General features: G+C 47.2%; 1 protein-coding gene across 2 annotated transcripts in view; it reads right to left on the bottom strand.

Moving 5' to 3' along the window:
* Positions 1–1,387: 1,387 nt before the first annotated feature.
* The window catches only part of ABCF1 (ATP binding cassette subfamily F member 1), a 370,902-nt gene continuing 353,087 nt past the window's right edge, over positions 1,388–19,202 (bottom strand). For both annotated transcript variants that reach the window (XM_086920711.1, XM_086920713.1), the window contains 3 exons: positions 11,434–11,498; positions 3,352–3,424; positions 1,388–1,999 (listed from right to left, as the gene is read on the bottom strand). In XM_086920711.1, coding sequence (XP_086776837.1) covers positions 1,833–1,999; positions 3,352–3,424; positions 11,434–11,498 — 305 coding nt within the window. In that variant the 3' untranslated portion in view covers positions 1,388–1,832. The remainder of the gene's footprint in view (positions 2,000–3,351; positions 3,425–11,433; positions 11,499–19,202) is intronic.

The following is a 19,202-nucleotide window of genomic DNA, read 5'->3' as shown; positions in this document are numbered from 1 at the left end:
ATATCTTATCATTGTAATTCTAGCATGTTCCAATTTCTCCCTATCCTTTAAGCACATTCCTTCATACAGTACATGAAATATAGATGTTCCCTTTTTCTTTACCTTCCCTTAGCTGAATGAAATGTTGGTTCTAGACTTATAGTTTATTACATCTTTTCCATCCCGAGTTACATGGTATCTCAGAGATTTCCAAATATAGACTAAAGTGCTTTTCCGTACCCATCTTTCAGGGGTAATTCAACTATGATTTTCTAGTATGCTCCTTATTTCACCCCGTCCTTTAGTCACTCTCTATTAAGTCTAAATTCTGAAGCTACCTATTAGCATGTTCCCTGTTCTTACCTTCCTTTAGAGTCCTAAATAGTTGGTCTGATTTTCTTCCTATATGGATACGTGCTCTTCATAATTTTAGTTATTGACAGTTTATTGGCTGTAAACCTAATGTTTAATGAAACTGATGAATTTTAGATAAAGGTTTTAAAACTTTCCCGCGTCTCTGGTTATTACATGAGTGCAAAGCAATTGAATGAAATTGGTATTTTGGTGTCTGCCTTTCTTTTACAGCTAGCTCCCTGATCCATTGTGATCATAGGTACCCGTAACAGTGGTTTGGTAAGTCGGGTACAGTAGAAATCAATAGGAAGGAACAAGGGTTACTGGTAGTAGAGTGTAAGGTTACCCGATTAATAAATATGGTGAATTGAATTTATGGGCCCAATATGTATATGGTAAAATTGTTGGTCGGGTGACCTGCGCGCTCTATCAATGTCACGAGTCATGTAATATGTGAGGTCATAAGAAGTGCATTGCGTCGCGCAAGTTATAGTTAACCCCGGTAACTCCAACTGCTGAATTCCTATGGTTTTGTGTAAGTGAAATCTGATTCTAAATATAAACGTCCCTGTAACCGTTGGTTTTTGAGGTGAATATATATGTACACACACACACACACTTGGTAGCTCGAAACTCATGAAACAGAGGTGCTAGAGGTCTAAGGTGCAAGCTAAATAAACTTGAAGAAAGGGCTGGGGGTGGGGTAGTGGGGGGGAGATGTGTGGAGTACCCTGAACAAATGTTCTGGTTTCTGAGATATGAGGATGGATTAGTTACTTACCTGTAATCCTAGTTCTCATCCAGGGGTATACTCATCAAAGTCATAATCTATGAGATCCCGCACATGGGCGGGGATTATTAATAGATTATGACTATTGATGAGTTTCCCCTGGATGAGAAGCAGTGGAATTAGCTGGCTGCAATAAAGGATGAAATCTGAGAATGTGCCATTCCCCCTATCTCCATTTAACTCAGCCGATAAATCAAAAGTTCGGTGATCAAGGATATTAAAGGTGGCTGAAAGAAATGTGAAGAAAAACACTGACCGAGAAGGTGCAGCTGTGGAGAATATTTTAATTTCTCAATAAAACAGACATTCCATGTTATATTTATTTTTTAATCGCATCTTTTAATACTTGACATGATGGAAGTCCAATATTTCAGCGTTAGTGGGGTCGCTGAGCACATGGTAATCTTTGCCAAGACCCAAACACAGCTCTGCAGTCGGATACAAAACACTTTATAAATATATATTTACCTGCCCTTTCTTGTTATTTCATCGCAGAATTAGGTTAAAAATAAACCCGTGTTGCTCCCCCCACCCAGCTTAGCCTCCTTCACTTGCACAATCCACTAGTGTGAATGCAGCAGATGCCAGGCAGTGGCTGCGAAGCAGCGGTCATGTCTGCCATGTTGGTTGGGTATGCTTAGCTCTCTTCGCCCCCGCAGGAGGCAGTTCTTGTCCCTCTCATCTCCGCCAGTTTGCACATTGTGAACAATCACTCCCGTGGCTTGTTGACAATCACTTCTCCTAGGGACTCCAGCACCTCCCTCTTGTAGTCTTCAAAGTCGCCCTCAATCTGGTTGGCCGACTGGTCTTCCACCACCCAGAGCTGGCAGTTGGTTTCTGTGATCAGCCGGGCATCATGGCTCACCACGATCACCGCTAGAAGGAAAGAGCCAAACAGTGAAAGGGAGCTGCAGCCAGGGCTAGAAAGGATGAAGCAGAGCAGCAAGACTGGAGGAATAGATTACTCATCTCTCAGCAGTTCTCCAGAATGGATCTCTTAGATTCACATTAGGCAGTTATTTAATAGATTCACATTACACAGATGCACATTAGGAAGCTATTTAACGCTTGAAAGAAAGACTAGTCATTTTTAAACGCAAAGTAGGGTCAACAGAAGGGGAGGCATCTACGATATACACTCAAACTCAGCAATGTCTCAAGACTCAAACTATTGGTTTCTAGTTTCTCTTTGTGCCAAGCCGCTCATATGAAGATCTGGTACAAAAGAGGGTGGTGATGGACGGAGCATCTGGACCAATCAAACACTCACACCCAGTCAAAAGATCTGGGTTTGATCCATCACCGTTCTTTAGCCCACTCTGCCACCCCAGTTCAGACATGGCTATATGCAAATCAGTCTGACCCTGGCGACTGACTCAGTCAGAGCTCCGCTTCCACATTTGCCTGTTCTACTGGTTTAGAAGGGGCGGGGCCCTCTCCTACCACCTTCTAGTTAATGTGCACACGAACGTGGGTGTGCTGCTGGCGAGCCAAAGGTAAGAAAACAGCGTGTGTGCGCCTCTAGGTGGCATCATAGGCCTCAGTTGAGACGCCATCCATCGCAGGTGTGACAACACGAACCCCATTCAGGAGTCAGCCCTGTATGTGGACATCCATTTCTGTGTCCCCAAACGTCACCAGCGGATTAGAAAAAGGGCAGTGTGTAAAATCTAACTGGGAACCTAATAAAATCCTAAAAGTCCACTCCACAGAATGGAGAGGAGGGCGGGTGGTGACAAATACGCAGTCAGAGGATTACTGAAGACAAGTAACCTATTCTTCTCATGAATAATTCTAACCACATATTCCCCCACACTTTTGTGGCGAGCCGTGCATAAATTACACTCCATGTACAGTAACAGGATCAGCGGTACAAAAGGGGGTGGTGATGGACGGAGCATCTGAACCAATCAAACACTCACACTCAGTCAACAGATCGGGGTTTAATCCATCACCGTTCTTTAGCCCACTCTGCCACCCCAGTTGAGACATGGCCATATGCAAATCAGTCTGACCCTGTGCCTCATGGGAACAGTCCAGCCCGAACTGTACAGGATCAGGAAATTATTTCAATATTTATATTGAGTAACATTCTCATAATATCTGAAATATTTTCTAAAACACCACACAAATAAAAACAGTTTGTATGAGTAATAATCTACACTACAGTCTGATTTCTCTGGGTGGATAAAATGCGCTTTATACTAGTTACTTAACAGGACACTCACCTCCTTTATAATCGTTTACAGCCTCTGCCAAGGCATCAATAGACTCAATATCCAAATTATTCGTGGGTTCATCCTAGAGAAGAGAAAAAAAACAGTGAACAACTCCCTAGTTTACATACGAACTAAAGAAGGTCTATCATCTCTCTCACACGACGGCACATACATGATTCACTGGAAGGCCTCAACATCCCTCAAGTCTTCGAATGCTGGTCATACAGGCTGTATTACACTAACTCACGACCACTGCCCTCTGCCTTATGCAGGAGGTGTGAAATACGAGAGAAAGCCATATGTGATTGCCAATCTGCAGTACACCAGTATCTGACTGAGTCAGCTTTCCAAGATATACCCCAGCAAATCGTTTGTCCAGAAGCCTCCCAAAACATGCTGTCTGAATGCGAGGAATCTGCACTGATATTGATAAACCCTAAAGAGGACTGCACGCTTATACACACATACACGCCCACGGGCCCTGCTGTGAGTTTGTGATTAATTTTGTAAAAACAGCAAGGTGCCAGACTGGATCTGTACACTTTTCTAAGCTATTCCCTTGCACGTCTGTAGGTGATGCCATGCAGCTCCGCGTCCAGTCCATTCCACTCTGAAAGCGTTGTCGCGCCTCTACATAGCCGTCACCTCCGTGCCCTGACCTTGGTTTCTTTCTGCTGTTTGTCTGCGCCGTCAGACAAGGATCCCTTAGAATTAAAATTGTGCCCGTGTGAGGATTCCTAGAATGGAATCGCATTACAATGGACCAGGTGACTTCTTTCCACGGAATGGGGAGGAAGATGGGTCGGCAGGGAATTGATGGTTAGATAGAGCATCCACCAAAAAGAGCGTCGTTACCGAAGGTAATGTAACTTTTTCTTGTGATGGATACTTCTAAAAGCAGATTCCTCACCTGCTGAACAGAACAGAAACTGTTTGGGTGGAGGGATTCCTGTCTGCCAAGATGACACCAACCCCTTTGGGAGGGTGGGGAGAGTGAAAGCCATCAACTGTCACTAAACCTCCACGCATGGAGATGTAGATTGTGCGGGTTCGGGTTTAGTACCGACCCTGCTGCTGTGACAGAAGATCCCCCCCGAAGGGGCAGTTGGATCGCAGAACAGATAATCATGGCCAGAAGTTGTGTGCACTACTGTCTCCTCACCCAATCCAGAGCCACTGTGACTCAGAGGCAGGAATGCATATATGAGATGCAAGTTCCAATTGAAGCAAAAGACATCCCCAAACAAGAGATTCCTTGGGAACTCCAGCGTGCAAAGGCTTGGACACGCACATACTCTGTGGTGGCGAATAGGTTGAGTCAGTGTTTCTCTGTCAACTGCTGGAAAACGCCTTGTGAAATGTACGGCAGGCAGAGATGGAGTGATTTACAATGAGGGATTACTTGCCGGCTGTGGATTATGAGCCCGCAGACCGGAAAGGGCCCTTTACAGAGAGGGTTACAGGCAGCCGCACAAGGCCGGAGAAGTCAGAGGCTGTCATTAAGACACATAGGCAGAAAGAAATAGTCTTTACAAAATAAGCTGTGGCAAAGGCAACAGGCCTCGCCTTAGGGCCTGTTTACTTTGGCAATTCCTTTTGGCGATAGCCTAAAGTAATAAGCATTGAAAATGCAATAGGTCTTGCCTTTGATTAAGTTAAAGCCATTTGCTTTGCTAATAATATTGTGCAGCAAAGCAAATGGCTTTAAACTTAATCAAAGGTGAGACCTATTGCATTTTCAATGCTGGTTTGTATTGTCGCTTGGAAAAATTTTATAGATTGGGATTTTTTTTTTCTCAAGGAATCAAAATTGTGAAAGGGTGCGAATAATACATTGATGTGGATAATTTGATGAGGAATCGGCTTGTAAACATTTGATCACAAAAAAAGTTATTTTGGCGGCTGACCGGGATTAAAAAAAATAATACTTTGATACAAAATTAATTTTTGAAGATTGCTCAACCACGATCCCTACAAAAAGCATAAGTGCTTTTCTGGACTGAGCTGCCTTTCTTTGCCCCTACAATCCAACATAAAGCTGATCGTCTACATGACGTTCCCTGGTACGATCAATATAAGGAGCCTCTTCCTCTTGAGGAATGAGGCAGACCAAGAATGCCGGGAGGGTGATGGTCTGCTCGACATTATAAGGAGTGACCAGGTTTGGTAGAAAAGAAGTTTGGGTGCTTAGTACCGGCGATGTTACGGCGATACCAAAGACCACCTTTAAAGTGAGAAACGGCAGCAGGCGGCTGAAGCATAGAAAAGGGAGGACAAAGCGCAAGTCTCGCCGAGGTGTCAGACATAAAATATGCTGCAAACCTTTCTATAAAACCTTCACTAGAGGTGACTTAAATATGGAATGCCGATACACCACCACAAAATAACAAAAAAATGTATCTTTAACCATGCCCAAAGCTAAAGACAGCACGAAAACTAACACTTCAGAGAGTTTGGCTGGTAGTGGGTGCCACACCAAACCAGTCAATTTGGCGTGTACCAATTTCACCAAAGGGCATCTCACCAACATTAATGGCTTAAGGCCGGAGGTTGAATGTAGTGAACGATTGTTCATCTCCATGCTTGGAGATTCAGCAACAATGTGCAGGCCCGGGCACCGCATCCTTTCCTGTTGCTGCTGCAACAGAAGATCTTCCCAAAGAGGTAGCTTGATCGGTGGACAGATGCTCATGCCTAGAAATTCCGCTTGCCACACTCCTTGCCCAGTTCGGGGACACTGAATTCTCTTGGACCCAGTTGCTCCTAATCTTCTTCAGAAGTTGGGGCAGGAGAGGTAGCGGCGGGACGGCATCCAGGAGACCCAACCTCCACTATAGGCAGAATGCATCTCCTAGAGAGCCATCTTGAGAACTCCAGAGCGCCAACAAACACTGCCATTACGCATTCCTAGCAATGAAGAAAAGATCAAGTCAGGGTTCTTTCCAGTCTTGAAAGGTGCCCTACATCACCTCTGGGTGCAACTGCAATTCGAGATCGGTTTGGGGTCGGCAGCTGAGTTTGTCCGCCTTGGCATTGACAGCTCCTGCCAGGTGGTTTACCACCAAGGAAATACTGCGATGGTCCAGCTACATCGAAAGGCAAGGAGCCTCTGGTCACATAACTCAATGCAAGCTAGCCTGGCTGAAGAAGGGTTAAAACCCCGAAACCAGTCCCGGGATGCTTGTTTCCGGTCCAGGGAGGACCTGGCCTAGCAGTTCGGTCTGGACTGTTCCCATGAGGCACATTTAACCCAGATCTTTTGACTGCGGGCGAATGTTTGCGTTGTCAGCATTCTGTCCATCATTTGTTTGCTGTCACACTCATTATTAACCCATCGGTTATGGGCCCTGGGGGGAGGAGGCAAACCATATACTAAGAAAGTGGTATAAGAACCATGACTCGGGTCAGGACAATGTCAAGAGGACGTTGAAGTGCTGGGGACCCACAGAACCACCCAAGGTAAGTAGATAGGGACCCCATGGAGAGCATGTGCAGTGTGGGAACACGACAGCGTGCTCCAAACAAGTCTATGTGTAAGTCGTGGTTTGATTTTTAAATATTTAGGACCCTTCCCAGTCGACCCTGAAGAAACGCCATGGAAGATAAAAGATTGGAGAGTCACCCCTCCCATGAATACCGAAGTACAGGAGTTACCTATCCCAGGGAAGCCGAGTGCATAGGTGTGAAGTGGTGTCGGAAACCGCCGTCAAACCCAATGCAGGATTTCAGGAAAATGCTGCTGCTGAAGGAGAAAGTGTCCGGTGGAATCAAAGGTGAATTCTAGATGAGGGGTACCTGCAAGCAGAGAGGACAGAGTCTATGCCACTCAGGAGTGACCAGGAGACTTGGAATACAAATGCCCTCTGATGTCGGGTGTTGCAGGGGAGATAATGATTACCATGACACTGCAGCTGTGAGGACCAGGCAACACTGAGGAAGACCAGGAGCCGTGGACGAGCTGTGCCACGTCGGATTTCGAGTGCAGAGGGGTCAGTGTTCGGCAGGAGCACCAACAAGCCTTGGCAAATGCAACACATGCAGAAGTCGAAGAAGGTGCAATGTTGGGACTAGCAAGATCCAGGGGAATCCCCACAAGCAGGGGAGTCAGGGCAGGCCCCAAGCAATCAGGGGAGCAGAAGAGAAGCAAAGGGGACCCTCAAATGGACCTATAAGCCCGAGGCACTGGAGCCTTGGAAGGTTCCTGTATGATGCACAGGCATAGAAGATGCAGCAGACTGGAAGAGAGACGAAGTCGAGCCCAAGCGAAGCCCAGAGTGCCCAGACGGTAGTAGAAGTGGTGTCTGATCTGAATCTTGTCACACAACGAATCTCGGGACCCACCCACAGGTAAGCCGTTAAGTACACTTAGGAAAAGGTTGGGATGATTCAAGGGACTCTCCCAAAGGAGGGTCAAGACAAGGAGGAGGAGGAGGTTACTCCCAAGTGCTTTGTCCAGTTTCATGCCAGAGCGGGAGCCAACGGCTCATGGGGACTGAGTGGCAGTGGCAAGTGCACCCTCCCGCCCCAATACACTAAGTCCTGTCTTAGGATGCCTATTGTTTTGTCTTCCCCTGCTCGAGCTTGGCTCAGCAGCAGGAGGGCAGAACTGTGTCTCTGATCGGCAGCAGCCATTTTGTGCTGCCTGGGTCGAGAAGGCCGGTACTGGGAACACTGAGAGCCTTACGGAGGGCTCTTCCAGTGCTTTGAATCATACCTCCCACACGGTTTAAGGTGTGGGAGGGTGATATGATTAGTTGCAGCCAGTTTCGAGATGGTCATCACGCGGTTGCGTAATGCCCCTCTATATTAGTATATGGCTGCTTCACTTACAACCCGTGAGAACTCCATAGGCTGTAGGGGTGTCCTGCTCATGCAGGGACACCCTCTCGCTTAGAACCAAGCACCCTGCTTCAGGATTGATAAGGCCTGCTATAGGGGTGACCTAGGTTTTAGGTGCAGTGACCCTTAGATATAGTGAACCTATATATTTCGTAAGTGGTGCATGCACCAGCTTACACCGGCTGCAATGGCAGACCTGTAGTTCCATTTTGAATGGTCCCCCATGGGAGGCATAATACATTCTTCAGCCCATGGGGGACCTCTGGGATACCTATTCCCTGGGTACCTTAGTACCATATACAAGGGACTGAAAAGGGTACCCAAGTATCCAATCTGATGTGTACCAAAGTACTAAGCACAACAGTTGACAGGGGTCCGGATTAGCAGGATCCCAGTCAGACTAGCCAATAGCAGCTTAGCACCAGGCAAAAAGTGGGGGTAACCATAGAAGCAGATCCTACTTCCCTACAGTGCAGTATTCACCTAATTGAGTGGAGGTTCCTACACTATCTCCCTGGGCCCCAGTCCTCAGCAGAGTAGGCGTTTACCTGGTCCCGATGAAATGCCACTGACGCCCTCCAGCCCAGGCATCGAGGCATGAAACATGCTCTACTCACTTAACATGCACGGAAGTGATCACCGTACATTATCACCCACGATAGCTCTCTTGTTTTTACTGTGCCAAGGGAACCACCATTCTGTTAAAACTCCTTTGGGGGTCCCTTAGACTCTTTAAACACTATCACACCACCCTACACTAACACCCCCTCACTTGCACTCCTCATACGGCTTTAAGATCAAAAGATTTCTGCCAAAGAGCCCTCATTGAGGGGCCTGTCGGGCATTGCAGCTCCGGCCTGATGAGGAAGGTCCTATGATGAAGCATGACATCCCCTCGAGTGCGTGAGGGCACTTTGATCTGATCACGCGTATCCCCTCTCCTGGATCCCTCAGACAGGACCAACTGATCCACCTGTTCAAGGTCTCACTTCCCTTGAGACTGAGGAACGCACCCCTGCGTGCTAATTGTAGAGCATCGAACCCCAGAAAGGTGATGGATTGCGCTCTGTAGAAAGGCGTGACTTTGCCTCTTGTCTAGGAAGAAGGAATATATGGTTGCTGCACAAGCTAGGTCTTACATTCGCTCACTCGCTGGGCAGATGTTATGGTGAAGAGGAACACCATTTTGATAGAGGGGGGGGTGGGGGGGGGGGGGGGGGAACAACTGTACAACAGGTCGAATGGAATCCATGTCAGGAAGGCGAGAAGCAAATTAAAGTCCCACAGCAGCATCACAAAAGGTGATGGCGAGAACAAGTGGATTAGCCCTTTTAAGAAATGCATCATGGTGATTTGAAAAGGGATTGCTTATTTGGTAATCATAGAAAGACCGAAAAACATTTTACTGTGGACAAAGGAAGGCCTTGCTGGGCCAGAGAAAGACAAACAAGAGGAAGTTAAGCAACATAGCATTCAAGGGTTGGATGTCAAGAAATGAACACCAAACAAAACACTTCTTCCAGTGTCCTGCATGTACAGTTCTTTGAGAATGGATGCCTGGCTGCCAAGATGACAACCACTTCAGAAGTAAAATCAAAAGACTGCAGCTGTCACCGTGCCATTTGCACACATGGAGGCATAGGTTCAGGTGCAGGGCCCAGGATCTGCTGCGACAGGGGGTCCTACTGAAGGGGCAGCAAGACTGGAGGACGTATGCTTATGACCAGAAGTTCTGGATACCACACTCTGCTTGTGCAGTCTGGATGACTTGGGCCCGGTCGCTCCTGATTCTTTTCAGTACTCTGGGCAGCAGCGGAAAGGCATACAGGAGTCCCAACACTCAGATCAGAGGAAATGTGTCTCTCAGGGAGAACTGCCTTAGAACACACAAAAGCTTTGACGCTGCGTGCACTCTGTGGTGGCAAAACGATCAGGCCACAGAGCTCACCCAACTGATGCGGTCAGACAGCTTGGCCCACCTCTGAGTGTAACTGCCATTCGTGATCCGGTAGCCAATATCGGCTGAATTTGGCCGCTTCGACGTTTAAAGATTCCCACCAAGTGTTCGGTGACCAAGGAGATGCCCTCGGCATTTAGCCACTTCCAGAGACACGGAGCCTCCTTCCACAGGACCCACAACTCCATCCTGCTGAATGTGTTGCAATACCACATGACAGTTGTGTTGTCCGTAGAAACCTGTATCCGTTCCTCTTGGATAGTCGGAAGAAACACTTTCGGTGCCAATCAAATTGCTCACAAAACAGGTAGGTTGATGTAGAAAAGTCTTCTGATCTCCACCTCTCCAGGATATACCTCTTTACCTAGCAACAATGTTTCCATTATGACCATTAGTTCTGGGCGAGGTAGGGAAAGGGGTATGCCGCCAGTCCAACGGCAGTAGAGCAGCAGCCACTGCAGAGCTTTTGCCGTCTCTAACACCTGTATGTACTCTGAGAGTCCCCTTGGTGCTGAGCTCACTGAGAATTCAGATCCCACTGCAGAGTCTGCAGGTCAAGATACCACCAGACCTCAGACCTCCTATCACAGACTCAGGTCAAGGTTTGAAATTCCAACATCACAGCTCGAATGTCCTGGAATCTTAGGCAGACTGAATTCTCAGGAGAACACAATATCCAGGCTAGCTTCGATGAAGGGTAGCTGCTGTGAAAGAGTGAAGTTTGACTTTGGCACGTCGTGGTGAGGTGGCTCATGACTTTGAGGCGAGTTTGCCTTCAGTAGACAATTTGTTGAGATTTTGCAGCCTCTGCAGATGGGCTGCGCCTTGGGGAACACTTGATGTGCACGAGTAGGGGCAAAGGGGAGCACGGAGAACATCTATTTTCTATGATCTGCCGCACCCATAGATCACAAGTGATGCTCTGCTATTAGAGAAGGTGAAAGGTGGCACAACCTCATACAGGGCGATCCTGGGCTTCTGAGGGCACATTAAAGAAGTTTTGTGGTGACTGCTTGGGTGTTGGACAGGAGGGGGGGATTGGGGAGGGCAGGGACGATGGTCGGGGCTGACTAGATCTTGTAAAAAGATAGCACTGTCCTGTATCTGTAGCGCTATGGCAAGCAACAACTGCTCATTGCCCCTAGGAAGGAGCTCTCTCCAGCTCAAGTCTGGGATCCTATCTTATTGTATCCAGGACATCATGAAGCGCAGATACTGAAGGAGACTAGAGCATCAGGAGTCTTGTCAATACCAACACATGCCTAATCAATGATTGGAGGATTTCTGGTACTCACCAAAATCAGGACATCCGGCTGTCGGCACGAGAGCTCTGCGAACACCACACGGGCCTTCTGTCCACCTAAAAAGTTTTCAAAAGTTTAATCAAAGTGTACAGGCAACCCCTGGCAACACAACCCTCATCAATCGATGGAACCTCCTTTGTAACTGAACCAAGCAGTGTACAGGAAACCAACACAACCTCAAACTGAGAACCCCTAACCGCAGGTGAAAACCATTGACACAATCCTACCCCTAGAGAGACAGCCCCAGCTATGAACCATGATCATTTTGCAACAGCACCTCACCTTCATGTCTACTATTCATATGCACAAGACACTTGACTTTACACCACCATATTGTATATACAACACACAAAGGCAACCCCTTGACAGCAGAACCCTAACCAAAAACAGCACCCAAACTATAGAGGGAAATCTTGTTCATAACCAACAGCGTCAAGATACTCTAGGCACAGACGGGCACAGGATCCCTTTGACATTAAACCCACACATCACATACGCCAGCCACAACCATGAACGAGAAATACTAGACAGCACAACCTACAGCCACAAACTTACTTACCTTCAGTAACCCTCTGCCTGGTCTATCTAGCCGCAGATTCCTCAGGCGACAGACTGAATCCTGAAACTTTTCAGTAGTATCTCAATGCGCAGGTAGGTGTCCCCGCGCGGCTCCGCATTGATGCAGTTATACTTCTTTAGGGACTTGTAGGGCCTATACAGGCGCATTACCCGCTGTGGACGTCAGTTGCTTTGGAAACTGTCTGTGTCCACAAAAGCAAAGTGGTGTGACCACTATCCAGAGTTCTTGATGTTATTAATGGATAGAGTCTAATCACAGAACAGGGAGCACAGGAGGGGGTTGGTGGGAAATCTGCAGCTCGAGGGAGACACTTCCAGAAAGGGTGTTACTAAAGGTAAGTAACTAGTTCTTTTGATAGAGACTTCTAGAGTCCTCACCGTTGGAATAGATACCAAAGCAGAACCTATTTGTAGGTGGGTCTTTGAATGGACTCAAACCAGAAAGTCCTGCTGGTCCGAGCTGGCAAAGTGCCCCTCTCGGAAAACATGACTGTCCAGACAAAAGTGCTTCGAGAATATATGGCGGGACTCCCACATGGTCGCCTGGCAAATGTTCGAGATGGGAACTTTGGGTGCAGCAGCTTTGGCCCTGGTAGACTGAGCACGCTGTCCTTTCGGAGGCTGCTCTTTAGCCAATGTGTGGCAGATCATAATGCAGAGCACACTCCAGTGGGAGACGATTCTCTTCGGCACAGCCTTCCCTTTTTCTGCTTCAGTGAACCTCACAAAGAGCCAAGCGTCTACCTGGTGATCTTTAGTACGATTTATGTAGAATATTTTCCCCAGTCTCTGTCTGTGATGGGTGGTCCCACAATCCCCCTCCCATTTCTCTTTCAGTGCATCTATTGAAGTTCTAAAGGCACGATAGAGGCCAGTGATGGCCTTGATGTCTCCGGAGGTGGTAAAGACAAGGTGACAGCCCTGATGTAGTTTGGGTTCTCCGTGTTCTCCTGTCCATCTGCCTTTAATAGCTGCCACTATTGCCCGATATAATAGGAAGTGAGCTGCTGGTATGTCAAAGTCATCCCTCAGCTAATAAACGGATAGTAGTTCTCCCCAAAACCTCGCTCCACCCATGTATCTAATCTGGGCAGATGAATCACTGGGATAAGGGCGGACAGCCACTGTAGCAGTATATTGGGTTAGTAGGGGTTCCCCGTTTTGGTCTTTTGCAGGCAGAAGGTTCAGCAATATTTGGTAACTGTCGGTAGTTTACATGGCTCCGTTGCTGCGCAGTGGGGTTCTAGTATCAATTGCACTGGCCAATGTCACGGGGGAGGGCGCATCAGGGTTGCACCGCTACACTTCAGCTTTACTAAAAGGATCCACTTTGTCACCCATTGCAGTTGCATCGACAAATAATAGGTTTCCAAATCTGGTGCCGCTAACCCACCCTCAGTCATCGGGAGTTGGAGTTTAGCAAGTGCCACCCTCTATCCACCAGCGTTCCATATTAAATCAATAAAGAGTTTAGTTCTCCAAGTTTGTTCCAGGGACTGCAACCAAAAGCATAGGAGCCTGGGCGCTGCAATCACTGTGGCAACTGCTGCTGATCGAGGGAGGGGTTTCCAGAAGGTCACAGGCACTCATACGGAAGGAATGCCCACGCCAATGTTGCCCTCTATAATAACTGGTATTGTCCTATATATGCGAACTGAGAGGTATTTGATCGTCTCGGGTTCCCATGATACTCTCCTTACATTAGAAGGAGGAAGTGGAGGGTGTCATCGTGGGACAGCCGGATTGATAACAGGCTGATTTTCTGCCAGTTACCTCGCAGGCCAGACAGGGTCCCCAAGCTATCGAGGAGTTGTATGGCCTTGCTGATGTCTGAGCGTTTATCAGTAAGAGCAGCATGTCGTCTGCATATAGCGCAATATGGTGTAGCCTACCAAGGCTGTTCACACCCTTGTAGTGAGAGCCCATCCATGCTCTACACGCCAACGGTTTGACCGCTATTGCAAACAGCAGTGGGGACAACGGGCCTTCCGGCCAGGTGCCCTTCTCTACTGGGTGTCAGAGACCACTCCCCCGATTTTGACTTGTGCTGTGGAGTTGGAATATAGTAACTGCATCCATTTAATAAACCCTGGATCTAATCCTATCGATTTTCTTCATCATGACAGAGATAATTCCAGTCTAGGCTATCCGGTGCCTTCTCGATGTCAACTTACATGATTAGCGCGTCTGTAGCGATATTTGGTGCACCTAGTAAGATGGCTATAAGTCGCAGTATGTTTAGCGCGGTGTTCCGGCTGAATGTGAACCCCACTTGGTCTGAATGTGTACAAACTGTGCTCAACAGTTTGCAGTCAATGTTTAACATTGATAGAGGTCTGTATACCTTAACATCATAGTGTTTTCGACTGGGTTTAAGTAACAGAACGGTCAACGCCTTCCTAGTAGATACAGGTAAAGAGCCGCTTTGCCTTGCTTCTCTGCAGACCCCATCTAGCCGCTGGACTATTTGTTCAACGTAGGTAGCATAGACCTCCACTGGGAGACCGCTGGCCATGGGTACCTTCCTCTGGGTTATGTTCTTGACTGCTGCAGTGATTTCTTGTGGAATGATGTCGCTACCAGATCCCCTTGCTCAAGAGTGAGTGTTGGCAATGGCTGTAAAAAGGTCTTGTGTTTCAGGAGGTCATCTTGATCAGCTCTGGCATACAGTTTCACATAGTAGTGTTGAAATACATTATTTATGTTGCCCTGCCTGTATATCCAGACTCACTCAGGATTCTCTATTTCTAGTATTGTGAACCTCTTTTAGTGGGGTTAGCTACCCATGCCAACAGTGTCCCCGATTTGTCTTTCGGCATGCATTTTCACCACACACTCTTTGTAATTGTAATTGAAGAACCAGAGGCTCTCGACCAGTTCTGCCAGTTTCTCTTTTCCCTTCAGGAACGTGGTCAGTCTGTTTGGTCTCCCAGGTCCGTCTTCCTCCCTTTCCCGTAGTATTGCCTCCTGGACGTTAATGTCAGCCACCAATGTGGGGCGAACTCCCCCTACAGTCGCAATACACTGCCCCCTAATCCCCACCTTAAAAACCTCCCATTCCAAAAGTAATGATGTGGCAGTGCCTCATGTTCTGTAAAATTGTTCTGGGTTCCCTCCTCTATAGTGTGGTGGAAGGCTGGGTCCTCCAGGTTTTCGACCCTGAACATTCAACTAGGAATTGTAGTGCGTGTCTCGACTCAGGCCAGAGTCCGAACAATAGGATTCTGATCAGTTATTGTTCTAGCAAAGTATTCAGAATAAACAGCCGTAGCTTGAATATCAGGCATGCATAGGTGATTTGCTGGTTGTTATGCCGCTCCTTGGATAGACTTCATTGTGTAAAATCCATCTCTAAGGATTGAATTATTCCGTCTATCCTTATTTTGCTTTTTCAATTACGGACTAATGATGCCACTTCTCATTGTATAAATGCCTATACATTCTTGCGCCTTAATTGAAGCCCTGATGAAGTTCCTTGGCACACAGGCACGAAACACATTAAACCCTGAAAAAGTTCCTTGGCACACATGAACCAAACGCTATGGCTGTGCTTCAAGTGATTTATACTAATTTTGAATAAAGAAGAATTTATGGACTTAACTGGCTCTGATGAACAATTATTGAGTGCACCTCCTTTTCATCAAACCCATGCATAGGAAGGAGCCTAGACGAACATGTAGTTTGTGCAGCACTTGGAGTAATCGCAGGAGTGGGGGTGAGTAATCATTAAAAGTGTCCACGATTCTCCAGTGCCACTGCCAATCACGGACGTTCCTTACCAGGCGTTCCGTCAGAGCACCTGGAGGCAGAAGATGCAAGCGCTTCATCTGGGGATCCGCAACTCTGTTGAAATCCCCCCAATGAGATCCGCATGAGGCATATGTGGTGCAATCACCTGGGAGAGGTCATCCAAGAACCAGGCCTGGTCAGTGTTGGGAACACAGAGTATGCTGTATAATATGTTTGACCCCATCAGCGTTTGTGAAGGGAAAACCCTTCAGCAGGAGTAAGATGCGTCTCCTGTTAGGGTGCCTTCAGCAGGAGTCAGTTGCGTCTCCTATATCGGTGCCTTCAGCAGCAGTCAGATGCGTCTCCTGTATCGGTGCCTTCAGCAGGAGTCAGATGCGTCTCCTGTATCGGTGCCTTCAGCAGCAGTCAGATGAGTCTCCTGTATCGGTGCCTTCAGCAGCAGTCCGATGCGTCTCCTGTATCGGTGCCTTCAGCAGCAGTCCGATGCGTCTCCTGTATCGGTGCCTTCAGCAGCAGTCCGATGCGTCTCCTGTATCGGTGCCTTCAGCAGCAGTCCGATGCGTCTCCTGTATCGGTGCCTTCAGCAGCAGTCAGATGCGTCTCCTGTATCGGTGCCTTCACCAGCAGTCAGATGCGTCTCCTGTATCGGTGCCTTCAGCAGCAGTCAGATGCGTCTCCTGTATCGGTGCCTTTAGCAGCAGTCAGATGAGTCTCCTGTATCGGTGCCTTTAGCAGCAGTCAGATGAGTCTCCTGTATCGGTGCCTTCAGCAGCAGTCAGTTGCGTCTCCTGTATCGGTGCCTTCAGCAGCAGTCAGATGCGTCTCCTGTATCGGTGCCTTCAGCAGCAGTCAGATGCGTCTCCTGTATCGGTGCCTTCAGCAGCAGTCAGATGCGTCTCCTGTATCGGTGCCTTCAGCAGGAGTCAGACGCGTCTCTTGTATCAGTGCCTTCAGCAGGAGTCAGATGAGTCTCCTGTATCGGTGCCTTCAGCAGGAGTCCGATGAGTCTCCTGTATTGGTGCCTTCAGCAGGAGTCAGTTGCGTCTCCTGTATCAGTACCTTCAGCAGGAGTCAGATGCGTCTCCTGTATCGGTGGCGTATGGATTCCGCTCTGCTTGAGGTAAGCATGAACTTTATGTTTCTTGTTGCTCAGACCGCGAACATTCCAGGAGATAATTTTACAGTGTGAGTGCTTACTTGCCATTGCAGTGCTGTGACAGTACTATTCCCCCCAACATCTGATCTGGCTGTGATCCTTTCAGATCAGTTTCATCAGTCGGGAGAAACCAGGGTCAATGAGAGGCACTCTGCAAGACTCCCACGGACCATGGATCGCTGCTTGCCTGTCACGAGCACTAGGCCCAGCCACACATGTGAGGTAGCGTTTTTATCAGGCGAAGTGGGAGAACGCTGGGTGCTAGGAATCTTGTGGATTCCTGCTGAATCTAGAAGTTTACATCATAGAAATGCAAGAAAAATGTACAATTGTAGTCAAAGTTTGAGGTTTGCAGGGCACTGTGGGTAGGGATACATGTGTGGCATACCACCCTGGACGCCTCTGCGTGTCTAGTTTTCAGAAATATCTGGGTTTCGTTGGTTTCCCTGGGTGGCTGTCGATCCCTAGCCGTAAAAACACTGCTACCCCCATTGCCAATTCAGATAATTTTTGGGACAGGAAATGTTGAGGGCTTCACATCGTATTTGCAGCTTTTTATGCCGCGGGCAAGAGGCCTACTCACAGAAGAGAGGTACCATTTTTAATCCGAAGAATTAGGAAAATACTGGGAAGTTTGTGGCTCCCTGCAGATTCCAGAACTTTCCATTCCAGAATTGTGCCGAAAATATGTCTTTTAGTCAAAATTTGAGGTTTGCAAGGTAAAACAATCTAAGAGCTGCACAAGTCACCCCATTCTGGATTCCCCTAGGTGTCTAGTTTTGAAAAATTTACAGGTTTGCTAGGTTTCCCTAGGTGCCAGCTGAGGTAGGGTCCAAAATCCACAGCTCCCCACTTTGCAAAGAAAATGGGTCCGTTTTGAATGTGATGCATTCGTGTGTTTTTGGCCATTTCCTGTTGCGGGCACTATTCATACCACAAGCGAGGTACCATTTTTTATCATAAGACATTTTGGGAGCATAGAATAGTAGGTTTTTTTTCTACTATTTGGATTTCAATGCATTTGTGCCTTCCAAGTGTAATCCAGACTGTGAGAAAAAACAAAACATTTTGAAAAATACCCTCTTAATCGTATGAGAGTGCGGGTAGAGTACCCTCAAATTCAGAGATGTACAAATAACCACGGCTCCTAAACTCTATCTAGTGCTCATTGCAGAAATACATAGATTACCTTTATACCTATTTTTCACCATATGAATTGGTCCATTCTCACGACACAAAAACCATTGTACCGGACAGCTCAGTTGTTGGCTCTGGGTACCTCGGGTTTTTGAAGACCCTACATATCTACAACCCAAAGGATCGAGCCAACATAACTCTAAACTGCTTTTGTAAATCGGCCATTGTGATGAAGAGTTACAGATGGAAGCAATGTTTTTACCTACCCGTTTCCCATATTTCTTTATTTCAACAGTTTGTTTTTTGGGGAAAACCCAGAGGGATCTACACACATGACCCCCACGCTCAATTTGGAATTTAGTCCACTTTTCAGAAATATGTAACATTTTCCTGGGTTTCACACTGGTTTCCATAACAAACTGGTAGAAGGTTGAAAGCACAAAAAAATCTCCAAAAGGGCTCCTTCTTTGAAAAATGGCAACACTGTGGTAAGAACTTAAGTTTTTGGATTGAGCTCGGCATGTTCCTGAAAGATGGGAAGATGGTGACTTTAGCTCAGCAAACCGTTTGGAGATGCAATTTGTTATGGCAAAAAAAAACAAAAAAACACGTATCCAGAGCATTTCTTTCCAATTTTACCACCCCAAAACTCAAAAAGTATCAATATTTTGGCCATTTTCTTGGTCCCTCCATGAGAATTCACAAACCCTGGGAACCTTTTGAATCCCCAGGATGTTGGAAAAAAGGACACATATTTGGCGTGGATATCTTATGCGCACAAAACGTTATGGAGGCCTAAGCACGAAATACCCCAAATAGCCCAAAAAAGGCTTAGACCGGAGTGGGGGCGGATCAGGGCGGTCAAGCAGTGAAACGATTAAAAGTTGATTGATCAGAACCAGGGGAAGCAAACACAAGGTGCCCACATTGTTATAATAGGTATCGAGGTCTCCAGCCTCCCTCCCATCTTTCAGCCTCTCTATAGCTCACAGAAACAAGAGTGGAAAGCTTCAGGAGACACTGCACGACAGGTACGATGAGCTTGCACCACCTTGACCTGCCGTAGGCCAACAGTGGTTCAGCTGGAGAAGAATGACAAGTTTATTTTTCACCCTCCATCTGAGGATAGTGTTCCGTT

This window comes from Lissotriton vulgaris, chromosome 5 (genome assembly GCF_964263255.1).
Source record: "Lissotriton vulgaris chromosome 5, aLisVul1.2, whole genome shotgun sequence".
Taxonomy (NCBI): Eukaryota; Metazoa; Chordata; class Amphibia; order Caudata; family Salamandridae; genus Lissotriton; species Lissotriton vulgaris.
Note: the sequence above shows the minus strand (reverse complement) of the source record. Positions and strands in the feature narration are given on the sequence as shown.